Raw genomic sequence first — 16569 nt, forward strand, 5'->3', positions numbered from 1 at the left:
AGAAAAGGACATAAAGAGTACTTGAAAAACCAATTGCCAAAATCTCTCTCCAAATTTGATGGAAAACATTAATCTGCACATCCAAGAAACTCAATGAACTCTAGAAAGTATAAACTCAAAGAAATCCACATTTTGACAAACCAAAATTCTTCAAAGGCAAAGACAAAGAATTTTGAAAGCACCAAGAGAGAAATTCCTCATCAAGGAATCCTAATATAAGATTAACAGCTGATTTCGCATCAGGAACCATGGCAGACGGATAACGTATTCAAAATGTTTAAAGGAAAAAAAAATGTCAATCAAGAAGTATATATCCAGGAAAAATAAAGGAGAAATTAGAACACTGCTAGATAAACAAACTTGGACTTCACAGCTACAGATGGGCCTTACAAGAAATACTAAAGGCAATTCATTTTTCTGACTGAAATAAAAGGATACTAGACAAGATTCAATTAAACATGAAGAAATAAAGAACAATGGCAAATATAAAAGACAGTATAAATTAATTAACTCATTGATTGATTGACTGACAGGACCTCACTCTGTTGTCCAGGCTGGAGGGCAGTGGCACAATCTCAGTTCACTGCAACCTCTATCTCGTTTCAAGTGATCCTCTTACCTCGGCTTCCCAAGTAGCTGGGACTCCGGCGTGCACCACCACACCCGGCTAATTTTTGTAGAGATAAGGTTTTGCCATGTTGTCTAGGCTGGTCTCGAATTCCTGGCCTCAAGTGATCTGCCCACCTTGGCTTCCCCAAAGTGCTGGGATTACAGGCAGGAGCCACTGCACCTGGCCTATTTTTTATTTATAACACTTTTTTCCTATTAAACTTGAAAAATTACATAAAGCAGTAATTATAAATGTGTTGATGGATGTACCACCATAAAGAAGTAATTTGCATAACAGTTACAGGACAAAGGAGCAAGAAGGGAAAAGAGCAACATACAAGCAAAGTTTGTTGTATATTATCAAAATTAAGTTGTCAGTATTCCAAACAACATTGTTATAAGTTAAGATTTTAACTACAATACCCGGGGTAACCAATAAGAATATAAAAAATAATAAAAAGAAATGCCAATGAAATTAAAATGGTACACTAGAAAACATTTACTTAATGCAAAAGAAGGCAGGCATAGAAAAACAGAAGAACAAAAAAAATCGTTAACACATATGGAGAACAAACAGCAAAATGGTATTAATAATCCTACCTCATCAATAATTACATTAAGTACATTAAACGCTCTATTCTAAAGGTAGATAAACGGCAGAATGGATAAAAACAAAATATATGGCCCAACTACATACTGTTTACAAGAGACAAGCTTTAGATTCAAAGACACAAATAGGTTAAAAATAAAAAGATGAGAAAAAAAAGATATCATGCAAGCAATATCCAAAAGCAAGCTAGAGAATACCAGATAAAACAATAATTACTAATTATTACTAATACCAGGTAAAATAAAGTTAAAGACCAAACTTGCTCCTAGGGACAAAGAAGGCCATCTTATAATGACAAAAGGGCCAATCCATCAAGAAGATATAACAATTTAAAATATATACATGTGTGTCTAAGAACAGAGCCCAAAAAAACATTGAGCAAAAAGAACTTTTTTTTTTTTTGAGACGGAGTGTTGCACTGCCACCCAGACTGGAGTGCAGTGGTGAGACCTCGGCTCACTGCAACCTCCACCTTCCAGGTTCAGGTGATTCTCCTGACTCAGCCTCCCAAGTAGCTGGAAATACAGGCGCATGCAACCACACCTGGCTAGTTTTTGTACTTTTAGTTTCACCATGTTAGCCAGGCTGGTCTAAAACTCCTCATCTCAAATGATCCACCTGCCTTGGTTTCCCAAAGTGCTGGGATTACAGGAGTAAGACAGTGCACCTGGCCACAAAAAGAACTTGACATAACTAAGAGAAGAAGTACACAATTCAACAATAATACTGAGAGACTGCAATACTCCACTTTCAATATTGAAGAACGTAATCAGACAGAAGATGAACAAGAAAAAGAGGACTTCAAAATTACTATATACCAATTAGACCTAACACATGTTTATAGAACACTCCAGCCAACATAAGGAGGATATGTTTTTTCAAGTCCACATGGAGTATCCTCCAGGGTAGACCATGTGTAGTCTACTACAAAACAAGTCTCAATAATTTAAGGAGACTGAAATCATACAACTACTCCAAACGCTTTGCAGTGAAATAAGAAATCACATTTCCAAAATACAAATACATGGAAATTTGACAACACATTCCTAAGTAACCAGTGGGTTAAAGAAGTCACAAGCAAAATTATAAAACACTCCAAGATGCACAAAAACGAAACACTACCCAATACTTGGAAAACACCTGAAGCAGTCCTTAGAGGGGCTTTATAACTGTAAACCCATATAAAAAAGATCTCAAATCTATAACCTAACCATCCACCTTAAGAAACTAGAAAAAAACGGCAAACTAAACCCAAAGCAAGCAGAATAAAGGAAATAATAAGCATCAGAGCAGAAATAAATGAAATAGGAAAAGGAAAGAGAGAACATCAATGAAACTAAAGACTGGTTATTTGAAAAGATCTTCAAAATTAAACTTTAAACTGATGAGACAGACACAGAAAGAAACAGAGAATCAAATTCAGGAATGAATGAAAGAGGAACATTACTACCAATCTTACATAAACAAAAAAGACTGTAAGGGATACTATAAAACAAGTTTTTGGCATCAAATTAGACCACCTAGATGAAATGTACAAATTCCTGCAAAGATAAAAACTACCAAATCTGACTACAGATGAAACAAAAAGTCTGAACAGATCTATAATAACTGAAGTGTTTGAATTAATAATCAAAACTTCACACAAATAAAAGTCAGAACCAGATGGCTTTGCTGGTGAATTCTACCAAACGTTTAAAGAATTAACCCAATCCTTCACAAACTCTTCTAGAGAATTGGTTTGTAAAAACTGGATCTTCACCTCTCATTCATTCTCCAAAACCAAGGAAATAAGAGTTATATCCCCTTATTTCATCATCATTAAAATGTGTTAGAAAAAGTTACTAATAGTTCTCCATCTGTAAAATGGGAATAAATAAACAAGAAGCAGAGAAGTTAAGTGAGATGCCCAAGGCATATCCAATATTTGAATGTAGGTCAAACCCTCTCTTAACCAAATCTCACTGCAGGATGAAACAAATAATTAATTTACTTCTCTATCTTATTTCTCCATCTGAGGGATACCACATACATCATCTCTAAAGACCTGTATACCTCAAGTAATACAATCAAATTAAGAGCTTTATTGAAAATTTTTTTCTCAAGTTAGAAAAAGAACACTAAGGAAATGGGAGAAAAGTCCCGAGGTACATTGCTCACCAAGAGGAATGAGGAACAACTGAGAAACTACTTACTTGTTCTGACAGTTTGCAATAGTTCTATATACCAAATAAAGATCTCCTAGCAGCCTCTGAAAAACTGCAAAGTTCTGCCCATGACAGAAATAGCAATTATGCATAAAGCTATGCATGACATAAACTGAATTAAGGGTCATAATACACAAAGACCTTAAAAGTCAATCTGCATGATACAAATGTTAACTTCATCTAATTACACAAATAAAAATACGTACCGTTCATTATGCTCTTGATAAACGAGTCTGGACTTCTCCAGTAGATATTTTTCAACATAGGCACTACAAGAAAAATAAAATTGGTTGATATAAATAATAAAGTTTAATATAAGGTAGACAAATATTTGGAGACAGTGTAGAAGTATAAAGAATACTATCGGCCAGGCGCGGTGGCTCAAGCCTGTAATCCCAGCACTTTGGGAGGCCGAGACGGGCGGATCACGAGGTCAGGAGATCGAGACCATCCTGGCTAACACGGTGAAACCCCGTCTCTACTAACAACAACAAAAAAAAAATACAAAAAACTAGCTGGGCGTGGTGGCGGGCGCCTATAGTCCCAGCTACTGGGGAGGCTGAGGCAGGAGAATCACTTGAACCTGGGAAGCAGAGGTTGCAGGGAGCCAAGATTGGCCAGGTGAGTCTCTTAACTCCTGACCTCAAATAATTTGCTTGCCTCAGCCTCCCAAAATGCTGAAATTATAGGGGTGCCTGGCCTGAGTTTTTTTTTCCTATACATACATGCCTACGACAAAGTTTAATTTATAGATTAGGCACAGAAGACAGGGGTCACCAACCCCCAGGGCATGGACTCACAGTGGTTGGCCTGTTAGGAACCGGGTTACACAGCAGGAGGTGAGCGGCCAGCAACTGAGCAAAGCTGAGCTCCACCTCCTGTCAGCTCAGTGGCGGCATTAGGTTCTCATAGGAATGTCAAATCTATTGTGAACTGCACATGCGAGGGATCTAGGCTGCACACTCCTTATGAGAATTTAATGATATATGTAACACGCTTGAATCATTCCGAAACCATTCCTCCATCCCCCAGTCTGTGGAAAAACTGTCTTTGATGAAACCAGTCCCTGGCACCAAAAAGGCTGAGGACCACTGCAGTAAGAGATTAATAATAACTAATAATAAAATAAAACAAGTGGGCTGGGCACAGTGGCTCATGCCTGAAGTCCAAGATTAGCCCAGCCAACACAGTGAAACACCGTCACTCCAAAAAATACAAAAATTAACCGGGTATGGTGGTACACGCCTGTAGTCCCAGCTACTCTAGAGGCTGAGGCAGGAGAATCACTTGAACCTGGGAGGAAGAGGTTGTAGTGAGCCAAGATTGCACCACTGCACTCCAGCCTGGGCGATTGAGACCCTTCTCAAAATAAATAAATAATAGAACAATTATAACAATACACTGTAATAAAATGTATGTGCATGTGGTCTCTGAAAACATCTTACTGTACTATACTCAATTATCTTTGGGTAACTGAAACTGCATAAAGTGAAACCACAGGTAAGGGTGGTGGTAGGGGGGGTTTAAAGGGATACGTAAGAATTTGCTGTACTTTTCCTCTTATTTTTGCTACGAAGCTACCACTGCTCTAAAAAATAAAGTCTATTTAATAAAAAAAACTGTAAAGAATATTGCTCACACAACCAGAGGACTCTGAACATAGACTATATAATAAGAAACAATATTGTAACAAAATTATATTTCTTGAATATAATAATATGGTTATATAGAAAAATGTAGATTAGAAAACTTGAAAACAATATTTTATTTATTTTTTTTTTTTTTGAGAGACAGAGTCTCGCTCTGTCACCCAGAATGGAGGAGCAGAATGGCATAATCTCAGCTCACTGCAACCTCCCCCCCCTCCAGGTTCAAGAGATTCTCCTGTCTCAGTTTCCTAAGTAGCTGGGACTACAGGCTTGCACTACCATGCCTGGCTAATTTTTGTATTTTTTAGTGGAAATGGGGTTTCACTATATGTTGGTCAGGCTGGTCTTGAACTCCTGACCTCAGGTGATCCACCCACCTCAGCCTCCCAAAGTGCTAGGATTACAGGCATGAGCCACCGTGCCCGGCCTTGAAAACAATTTTTTAAAAGAGCAAATGTATGCATAATATACAGAAAGCAAATGCAACACATTGACTACAATTAACAAATCTATGTTAAGGGTATGAGTGACTGTTATATTAGTCTTAAAATTTTTCTGAGGTTTGAACTTTTCCAAAAGAAAAAAATTGATAGGGAAGAATTTTAATGTTGACACCATGTCTGGGAATGAACAATACATAGTTTATAAAAGGGTAAAGACAAAAATTAAAACATGCTCCGAAGCCTACGCCTGCTAAGTAGCAGTACTTACCCAAGTACAGTGCCTGTTTCCTGGTAATTTACTTGAATAAACTTCCCAAAACGACTTGAATTGTTATTATGAGCTGTCTTTGCATTTCCAAAGGCCTGTCAAAATAAATAATTCTCATTAGTTTCACTTAAAAAACTTTTTTTTTTGGAGGGGGGATTAAGTCAGCTCAGAGACAAAATGCTGAAGAGATAGTAAAAGGGCAATTTGCTTTTATGTTCAGACTCATTTACGGTTCAGGTAAAATTTTTTAAAAAAGCAATTAACTGAAAGAAGACCAAGTAGATTTTATTTTCTGCTATTCAGTAAAATAAACCATAATTGTATTTTATGTTATTTATTTACTTTGGAGACACCGTCTCGCTGTCACCTAGGCTGGAGTGCAGTGGTGTGATCTCAGCTCACTGCAACCTCTGCCTTCTGCGTTCAAGCAATTCTCCTGCCTCAGCCTCCTGAGTAGCTGGGACTACAGGCCTACGCTGCCACACCTGGCTAATTTTTTGTATTTTAGTAGAGATGGGGTTTCAATGTGTTGCCCTGGCTGGTATGGAACCCCTGAGCTCAGGCAATTTGCCCGCCTCAGCCTCCCAAAGTGCTAGGATTACAGGTGTGAGCCACTGTGCCCAGCCAAAATAAATCATAATTTTAAAAACTTAATGTTCTTTACAGTTTGGATTTCTCTTTCACATCCCAAAGCCCCCTAAAAAAAGTCTTAATATATTTATACTTTTACTTTTTTAAAAATTTGCTAAACTGAAGTAACAAGGAGTTAGGAAAATAATAATTACATCAAAATAGTTACAATTTTAGAATAGAAGAAATGAAATGAAATTCCAGTACATAATGTACTATACTTTATTATGCCTATTTAAAACAAAGCTAGAGTACTCATTACAAAAGAATAAGAACTATAAACTTCCTAAATTGTCACCCAAAGTAAGTACCTAGGAATGGAATACTGGCGAGGAATAAAAGTAAACTAATGATATCAACAAACACTATGCTAAGCACAAGAAACCAGGCATAAAGTACATATCATATAATCTATTTATATGAAATTCTAGAAAAGGCAAAACAAGAGTAACAGGAAGCACATCAGTGGTTATCTGGGAATCCGGGTGGAATTGAGAAATATCTACAAAGGGGCACAATGGGTGATAAAGACAATCTACAGTTCAATTCTATGATGGAGGTTACATGGATATATACATTTATCAAGATTCACTGAGCTGTACACTTTAAATGTGTACATTATATTGTAAGTTATAGCTCAATATAGCTCAATGAAATTTAACATTTAAATGTTTTTAAAAAATGAAGCCACTGCCCTAGCCTGAGCATTCACATTATACTTGAAGAAACAAAACTAGAAAAGACACAGAGATGATTCATTACAGAGCTTTTTTCTTCTCCTATAATAATCTCATGGGAACGGCATGTCCTCTAACACCAAAATCCTACAGTAGCCATTTACTGAACACCTCCCTAAATGCAAAGCTGTTTGTGCTAAACTGTAACTGTGCAGAGCACATATACATAGACACACACACACATACAAGACACGGTGAGGAGGTCAACGAAGCTCGTGCCCCAGCAACTACATCTGTACTCAAGTAGTCATCAAATCATGGTCCTGAGACCAGAAACATCAGCATCTCCTGAAAATTTGTTAGAAATTCAAATTCTTGGGTCCCTCACAAAACTACTAAATGAGAAACTCTGAGGATAAGGTCCAGCAATCTGTGCTTATTATAAACCCCCTTCGAGTGGTTCAGACGTAAACCAAAGTCTGACAACCACTGCTCTACTTACTATGCATGCATTTAAATTTCTGTGAAATTACATTTTACTATGTCTTAAGAAATTATTCTATAATGATAACAGCAAATGCAAAGAGTCATAAAAATCTCCAGATTTTTATGTTTAGATAAAAATTATGTTTAGATTATACTGTACCTTAGTAAGTCATGGAAAAGACCCCAGGCTCTCAACCATCACCAAACCATCTGCAAACTATATACACAAAAAAACTTGACATTGCTGAGTTCTGAATGCCTAGAATAGTTTGTTCATTCTGCTTTTTCCCTTTCCACTATAGAAAATTTTTTACAAGGAATTTAGAAAAACCACATAGCACAGATTAATAAAATGTAGAAACAGAAACATAAATTTCATCAAAGAAATATTCATTTAAATGTCAAATGCATTATTTTGATAAAACCTAAAAAATAAGTTTTATCAAAATGTAATGCATTTGACATTTAAATGAATGGAGATACGAAATATGGACTTGGAGATACGAAATATGAATATGTGATGTACTACTCCTATTTTCATATATGCCACTTCTGATTCTGCCCAAGGCTACAATGTCAACAGCCAATCAGAAGCTTTACCTGGTACTTAACCTGTGATTGCAACACAACTTTTATCACTACATAAAGTCATTTAGGGCCATTTTGAGAGGTAGGCTTGCAATAGATACTTCACCAAATAAGTTATATGGATGGCAAATAAGCATGAGAAAGCATGTTCAACATTACCAGCTATTACAGAAATTCAGTCAAGACCGCAATGAGATACTACTACACACCTATTAGAATGGCTAAAATAATCAACAAAAATTGACAATGCTAAGTTGCTGCTGAGGATGCAGAGGAACTAGAACACTCATACAGTGCTGGTGGAAATGCAAAATGGTAGAGCAACTCTGGAAGACAATCTAACAAAAAGTAAAACATTCACAGAGAAACACACTCTTAACAATATGACCCAGCAATACCACTCCTGGCTATTTACTATTGAGAAATACAAATTTATATATACATACACATCAAAGCACAAACATTATCATCAGCTTTGTGACAGTCAAAGCTTGAAAACAACCAAATGCCCATCAACAAATGAAGGATTTAACAAACTGTGATTCATCTACATAACGGAATATTACTCAGAATTAAAATAAACTGCCATATTTTAACAACTTGGATGAATTTCAAAGATACAACACTGAATGAGAGAAATCAGTCTCAAAACTTTACATGTAGTGGTTCACATGTGTAATCCCAGCAATTTGGGAGGCCAAGGGGGGAGAACTGCTTGAAGTCAGGAGTTTGAGACTATCCTGGGCAACATAGGGAGAACTCATCTCTACAAAAAGTTTTTAAAAATTAGACCAGCATGGTGGCACACGCCTGTAATCTCAGCTAATCTGGAGGCTGAGGTGGGAAGATCACTTGATTGAGCCTGGAAGGTTGAGGCAGCAGTGAGCTGTGACTGTACCACTGCACTCCAGCCAGGGTGACAGCCTGAAACCCGGGTCTCAAAAAAATAAAAAACTTTACATACTATAGGACTCTATTTATATGACATTCTCAAAAACAAAAACAGCAGCAATGGAGAGCAGACAAGTGATTCCCATGAGTCAGGAAAGTATGGCAGGGCAGAGGGTATGAAGATAAGGAGTATCGGAAGAGTTTTACGGAGTAATGAAACTATTCTGTATCAAAATTGTACACAGATGGTTATAAAAATTAATGTTTTAAAATTCACAGAATTTTAATATAAGATTACTTATTTCAAAAAAACTTAACTCCTCAAAACAGTCATTCAAAATAGAAGGCATAAAAAACACAATTTCAGATATACAAAGTTGAAAATATTCATCACAAGCTAACCTGCACTAAAAGAAACATTAAAGAAGTCCTTTGAGCAGAAGGAAAATGGTATCTCATTAAAACATGGATCTATATAAGGAAAGAAGAACAGCAGAAATGGTTGCCCCATAAGTAAATACAAAAAATATTTTTTAGTACTTAAATCTTTTGAAAAGATCATTGAGAGTGAGATTAGCAAAAATGGCAGAGTAAGGACCTCTAAACATCCTCTCCTTCATAAAAGGCACAAGAATGCTGACAAAAATTGTCAAACTCAAATTTTTAAGAACTCTGAAAATTAACCAAAGGATTGCAAGAACCCTTGGCAGTGGCATTTAATCAAGAAAAAACAGCTGAGTCTTGGTTAGGAAAATCAGGCATTTTAACTTGTGCTATTACTACTCCTTTCTCTCTAGCTGCACACTGAAGAGAAAAACCAACATCCTACAATGATGAGGTTTTTTTTAAAGACACCCAAGAAGCCACTTCAACAGGGATGGAACTCATCCAAACTCCAGTTCCCCAAGAAAATCATCACAATTTGACTTATCTGACATTTCCCTGGAAAAACTCACAAAGAGTTCTTTGTGTGTATCTCTTAGTGTGTATGTTTTGTTTTGTTTTTTGTTTTTTTTTGAGACAAGATCTCACTCTGTCGCCTGGAGTGCAGTGGTGCTATAACGGCTCACTACAGCCTCCACCTCCAGGACTTAAGCAATCCTCCCACCTCAGCTTCCTGAGTAGCTGGGACTACACACAGCCATGCACCACCACACCCAGCTAATTTTTGTATTCTTCTGTAAAGATGGCGGGCGGAGGTGAGTCTCCCCATGTTGTCCAGGCTGGTCTTGAATTCCTGGGCTCAAGCCATCCACTTACCTCTGCCTCCCAAAGTGCTGGGATTATAGGCATGAGCCATGGTGCCTGCCCCCACCCTACTTTTTTTTGCAACAGGGTCTCACTCCGTCAACCCAGACTGGAGTGCAGTGGTGCCATACAGACTTTCTTGACCTTACTTGGAAATCACTTGCTGAAAACAGCCTCTTCACACTCCCCACTGCACCCACCCACCATCACTATGTGTGTTTGTCAAAAACAATCAGAAGCAATGGTTTAAACACTGTAACTGCTTAAGGTGGCAATAACAGAAAGGGGCAAAAAAAAAAAAAAAAAAAAAAAAAAAAAAAAACAAAAAAAAACCCAAACAACTTAAAAGGAAAAGCTGGTGAATAATATGTACAAAGGGGACTTCGAAAACACCTGAAATATTCACGGGCATATGGAAGGCCATGAGCACGCACATCACTGCACATGCCCAGGATATGTCCATGCGCACAAAACACAGGAGACCTGTGTTTTGAACTTGAGGTTCTTTGTAAGCAGGAAGTAAAAGGTAACGCAGAGTTGATAACCGCTTGGCTGAGTACTGAAGGGGTGAACCAACAAGCACATAGAACCTCATAGTAAAGACTGGAAGCCTTAACTTCAAGGCATTTAAAGAAATCCAAGTCTAATCATAACTAACCACTATAACTGAGTACAGTTTTTGATGATCTCATGCACAAAAATATAACAGACTTTACAAAATTAGTTCAGAGAAGTCATGAAACAAGCAAACAACAGTAAAATAAAAAGCACAAACCTTGGGAAAATCTCATTTTGAGATGCAACATTATTATTATTTTAAAATGTCTAGTTTTCACCAAAAAATTAAGAGACATGCAAAAAAATACAAAAGTATGGGCATGGGAAAATGAAAAATAGCAATAAGCAGCAACCGTTCCTGATAAAGCCCAGATGTTGGACTTACCAGGCACAGGCTATCAGCTTTTTTTTTTTTTTCTTTTTTTCTGAGACAGGGTCTCACTCTATCACTCAGGCTGGAGTGCAGAGGCACCATCATAGCTCAGTGGAGCCTCAACCTCCTGTGCTCAAGCAATTCTCTGATCTCAGCCTCCCAACTCAGCTTCCTCAGTAGCTTGGACTATAGGTGCACACCAACACATCCAGCTAATTTTTTTCCCATTTTTTTGTAGAGACAGGGTCTCACTCATGTTGTCTAGACTGGTCCTGAACTCCTGGGCTCAAGTGATCCACTCTCCTTGGCCTCCCAAAGTGCTGGGATTACAGGCATGAGCCACCACACCTGGCCAAAATACAGAATTCTTAAATGCACAAAAAATATCCACCAAGAAAGACCATGTTCTGGGCCATAAGTCTCAATAAACTTAAAAGAGTTCAAGCTATACAACAGTGTTATTTAACCTGGCCAAAATACAGAATTCTTAAATGCACAAAAAATATCCATCATGAAAGACCATGTTCTGGGCCACAAGTCTCAATAACTTTAAAAGAGTTCAAGTTATACAACACAGTGTTATCTAACCACAAAAGAATTAAATTATAAATCAAGAACAGGGGACAGAATCTCAGAGGGCAGGATTGGGGTACAGCAAGATGTGGAACAGAGCCACAGATCCACTGACTGCTCCCCCACACACAAAAGTACACCAATTTAACAACTACACACACAAAAAAAGCACCTTCATGAGAACCAAAAATCAGTGGGGTAAAAGGAAACAGCCATCTTAGACTAAAATGGAAGCCATGTACTGAGAATGGCAGAGTCACAAAGAAGGGGCCCATGCCCATCACTGCACAATCAACCAGATCGGCCCAAGATTGATACCATGTGTATTATGATGTGAGGGAAATAAGAGTCTATCCTCTTTAATCCCTTATTGTTTTGACCTTTGTTACAGCAACCTAATGTTTGTACAAAAGGGCTTTCATTTCTTACTTCATTCGTTTCTGCATTGAGCGTTTTATAGCATGTATAATTAAATAACTTAAAATATATACATAATCTATATATGTTTATTTACCTATAAGTAAAAATACAGATATAAGTAGAGATATGTATTTATATATAGGGAGAGTGAAATCCAAATTTATCTATATAGTCTATACAGAGGTTAGATAGATATAACGTGCAGTGGGCCAAAGATAAAGACTTCAGATTTTGGTTTTCTGATACATCAAAATATTTCAAATTATTTACACCTTCCTGAAAATTAAATTCACAAATCTTTATTGAGAATTGGTTATGTGAAAGAAACTAAAGTGACACATATAAGTATGTCATTGTTTTAGAAAGTATTATATTCACTCATGAGCAGCAAATTAATTTCAACAAAACAATACCATCCATACTTTTCAAGTAATACTCTTAATCTAAAGTTCACTGATTTGAAGTTTCGTTTGTACTTAATTTGGTAACATCTGTTTTGCTTTATAGCTGTAAACAAACTTTAAGGAAAAAAATTTAAATACAGTTGTATATTTGTACATTTTTCAGTGTCTTTAAAATTTTTGTTTATATATATTTATAATAAAATAATTAGGTTTCAAAAGAAAAACAGATAGGATTTAAATATTTACAAACTAAACACAAATCTAAGCAACCCATGGTTCAAAGAAGAAATCAGACCAGGCACAGTGGCTCATGCCTGTAATCCTGGCACTTTGGGAGGCCAAGGTGGGTGAATTATCTGAGGTCAGGAGTTCAAGACCAGCCTGGCCAACATGGAGAAACCCCATCTCTACTAAAGACACAAAAATTGGCTGGGCCTGGTGGCACACACCTATAGTCCCAGCTACTCAAGAGGCTAAGACAGGAGAATCGCTTGATCCCAGCAAGTGGAGGTTGCAGTGAGCTGAGATCGTGCCACTGCACTCCAGCCCAGGCAACAGAACAAGATTCTGTCTCAAAAAAAAAAAAAAAAAAAAAAAAAAAAAAGGAGGGGGGGTGGTAGGGGGGATCTGTCTCTGCTGTTCTGCGTCCTCCACCTTGGGAGTCCCTGGTGACTTTGTCACAGCCTCCATTGCCCTGTGATCTACAGGTCCTGGGAGATGCACAGCTAAGATACCAGGACATCCTGGAAGCTGGGAAATGACCCTGAACCTGCAGCAGCAACCTGGTCTCTCCATTACCCTAGGCTTATGGACCACCAATCGTAACCTCATCCACCTGCACGGACACATTAGTATGTCAGAACATAGCCCTGACTGGGCCATCTAGCTCCAAACGGTCATCCAACTAGGAGCCTTGGACAATGGCCACTGGGAACTAGCTGGGAACCTGTAGATAGGCCTCTAGGAGGATCTGACTGCTGTTTTTCCAAAACAGTGGCCCCTGTCAGCAGGAGGCAGTTAAAATTGGTCTTCATCCTTATCCTTATCCTTATTCTAATGGCACTTAGATGCACGTTTTTAGAGGGGAGAATAAGACAGCCAAGTTAACAAAAGGTTCCAGGAGAATCTCTAACCAACCCGCACGCTAGGAAGACAGGGTGAAGACTTGTGAAGTCTATGCCATTTGCAGCGGGGAGGAGCCTGGCCTCTCCTGTTTCTGTGTGAAGACCTGGGATCAAATCAGTGAGGTGGACAGTCTGTTAGGAGGACTTCATCTCACTTTGCTGAGTTGTTTTTCTTTTTCATTCAATAATTTTACTCCTCACCCTTCTATGTGTCTGCGAGCCTAATCTTTCCTGGTCATGTGACAAGAACCCAGTATTTTCCGTTTTTTTTGAGATGGAGTCTTACTCTGTATAGAGTCTTACTCTGTTGCCCAGGCTGGAGTGCAATGGCATGATATTGGCTCACTGCAATCTCTGCCTCCCGAAGAACCCAGTATTTTCTACAACAATATTTTATACATTTCTTTCTATACTGATTATATAATTATGGCTTTACAGCAGGAAACAAAAAAATAAAGAATAAGTCACAAAAAAAGAAATCAAAAGGGAAATTATCAAATGTTTTAAACTAAATAAAAATGAAAACACAATATATCAGAATTTGTGGGTTAGCAGTACAAGCAGTACCTACGAAAGAATTTACAACACTAAATAAATATATTAGAAAAGAAGAATGATCTAAAATTAATGACCTCAGAGATCATACTAAAAACTTTAAAAGCCTGTAATTCTAGCACTTTAAAAGCCTGTAATTCTAGCACAAAGCAGGCAGATCACTTGAGCCTGCGAGCTCAAGACCAGCCTGGGCAACATGGTAAAACTCTGTCTCTACAAAAAATACAAAAATAAGGCAGGCGTGGTGGTACATGCCTGTAATACCACCTACTTGGGAAGGTGAGGTGGGAGAATTGCTTAAGCCAGGGAGGTCAAGGCTCCCATTTATTTGCAGGGTTTTATGGCTACAGCATATTCTTCACTCATTGCACACATGACAAACACATCTTCACCTGCATTGTATTTTCCTTGTATTTATTTGCCTACTTCACCTTCTGGCAGTTTAAGATCCTCAGGAACTTCATCGGTTTCTGTCGGCAGGGGAAGGCAACTATTTTGAATGCGTATCAGTTGATAATCATGTGTCTGAATATTTGGAACACCCATGTTGTGAACAGAAGGACAAATATCTTTTTTTTTTTTTTTTTTGCCCATGAAAATAGCAATTCCAACAAGGTGAACCTTGGCACGACCATGTTTTCCAGTTTTGGAAGTTGACATCTTCACTATTTTGCATGGTTGTCCTTTGAACACCATGAAGCCACTTTTGCGCAAGGTCGAGCACTGCATAGGGTAAGTGCTGGAAGCCCCAGCATCTCCGGTAGTTAAATCAGTTTCGTACACCATGGTGAGCTGAGGAGATGGTAGTTTTTCCGTGGGAACTTTCAGCAGGCAAAGAGTGCCTTTCACCTGCATACCAGCACGGGTCCCCTACAGCTGCAGAGCCAGCGGCAGCGGTGGTAGCTGCAGCAGTTCCCAATAAGGGACTATTATATAAAACTTTATGACAATAAATATGGTAACTTAGATTAAGCAAATTTCTTGAAAGATACAAACTACCAAAGCTTACAAAAAAAAAATATGAATAACTCTATATCTACTTTAAAAATTGAAGCCTTGTGTAAAATTCTCCCACCAGGTCCAGATGGCTTCATTAATGAATTCCAACACTGACAGTAAAAAAAAAAAAAAAAAAAAAAAAAATCAGTTCTACACAACTCTTCCAAAAATATGAGGAGAAAAGACTTCCCAATTCATCCTATGAGACTTGATAGTTCTATCAATGCAAAAGATAGAATGCAAAAAAAAAAAAAAAAAAAAAGACATTAAAGAAAACAGTGTTAGGCATGATGGTGCATGCCTGTAATCTCAACTACTTGGAAGGCTGAAGCAGGAGAATCACTGAAGCCCAGGAGATTGAGACCAGCCTGGGCAACACAGTGGGATCCACTCTCAAAAAAAATTTTTTAATGAGAAAGAAAACAATGTCCCTCATGATGTAATTCACATTAACAAAGTTAAAAAGAAAAATCATCTCAGTAAGACACAGAAATAACACGTGACAGAATGAATTTTTACATCCATTCCTGAAAAAAGATCTAAACAAGCTAGGAATAGAAGGAATCAAGCTCAATTTGATACAGAATTTACACAAAACCAACAGCTATCATTATAACTTAATGGCTAAAAACTAAATGTTTTCCCCTAAGATTAGAAACGAGACAAGGACGTTGCTTTCAACCACCTCTATTCAACATTATACTGGAGTAGCCAGTGAAATCAAGCAAGAAAAAAAAAAAGACATCCAAACTAGAAAGGAAGAAAAACTTTTTATTTACAGACATGACTGACTATATGAAAAACCCAATGGAATCTATAAAAAAGTTGGTGTGGGGGTGGGCAGGTGCGGTGGCTCATTCCTGTTATCCCAGCACTTTAAAGGAGGCCAAGACAGGAGGATCACTTGAGCTCAGGAGTTCAGGACCAGTCAGTCTAGGCAACATAGTGAGACCTCATCGCTACTAAAAAAAAAAAAAAAAGTAGCCCAGCATAGCAACACAGGCCAATAAGGCCAGCTACTCAGAAGGCTAAGGAGGGAGGATCACTCGAGCCTGGAGATTGCAGCTACGGTGAGCTATGATGACATCGCTACACTCCAGCCTAGGCAATAGAGGGTGACCTCGTCTCAAAAAAAAAAAGGTTAATGGCACTAATACTTAAGTCTAGCCAGGTTGCAGAAGATCAACATGTAACTATCAACTGTATATCTATATACTAGCAACAAACAATTGAAAATTGTAGAACACCATTTATAATAAC

The 16569-nt window shown here is 37.8% G+C and overlaps 1 protein-coding gene across 13 annotated transcripts in view; it reads right to left on the reverse strand.

Moving 5' to 3' along the window:
• MYO9A (myosin IXA) overlaps positions 1-16569 on the reverse strand; it is a 307192-nt gene that overhangs the window by 214431 nt on the left and 76192 nt on the right. For all 13 annotated transcript variants that reach the window (XM_050796252.1, XM_050796251.1, XM_050796254.1 and 10 more), the window contains 2 exons: positions 5784-5878; positions 3630-3692 (listed from right to left, as the gene is read on the reverse strand). In XM_050796252.1, coding sequence (XP_050652209.1) covers positions 3630-3692; positions 5784-5878 — 158 coding nt within the window. The remainder of the gene's footprint in view (positions 1-3629; positions 3693-5783; positions 5879-16569) is intronic.

Source organism: Macaca thibetana, chromosome 7, assembly GCF_024542745.1.
Source record: "Macaca thibetana thibetana isolate TM-01 chromosome 7, ASM2454274v1, whole genome shotgun sequence".
Taxonomy (NCBI): Eukaryota; Metazoa; Chordata; class Mammalia; order Primates; family Cercopithecidae; genus Macaca; species Macaca thibetana.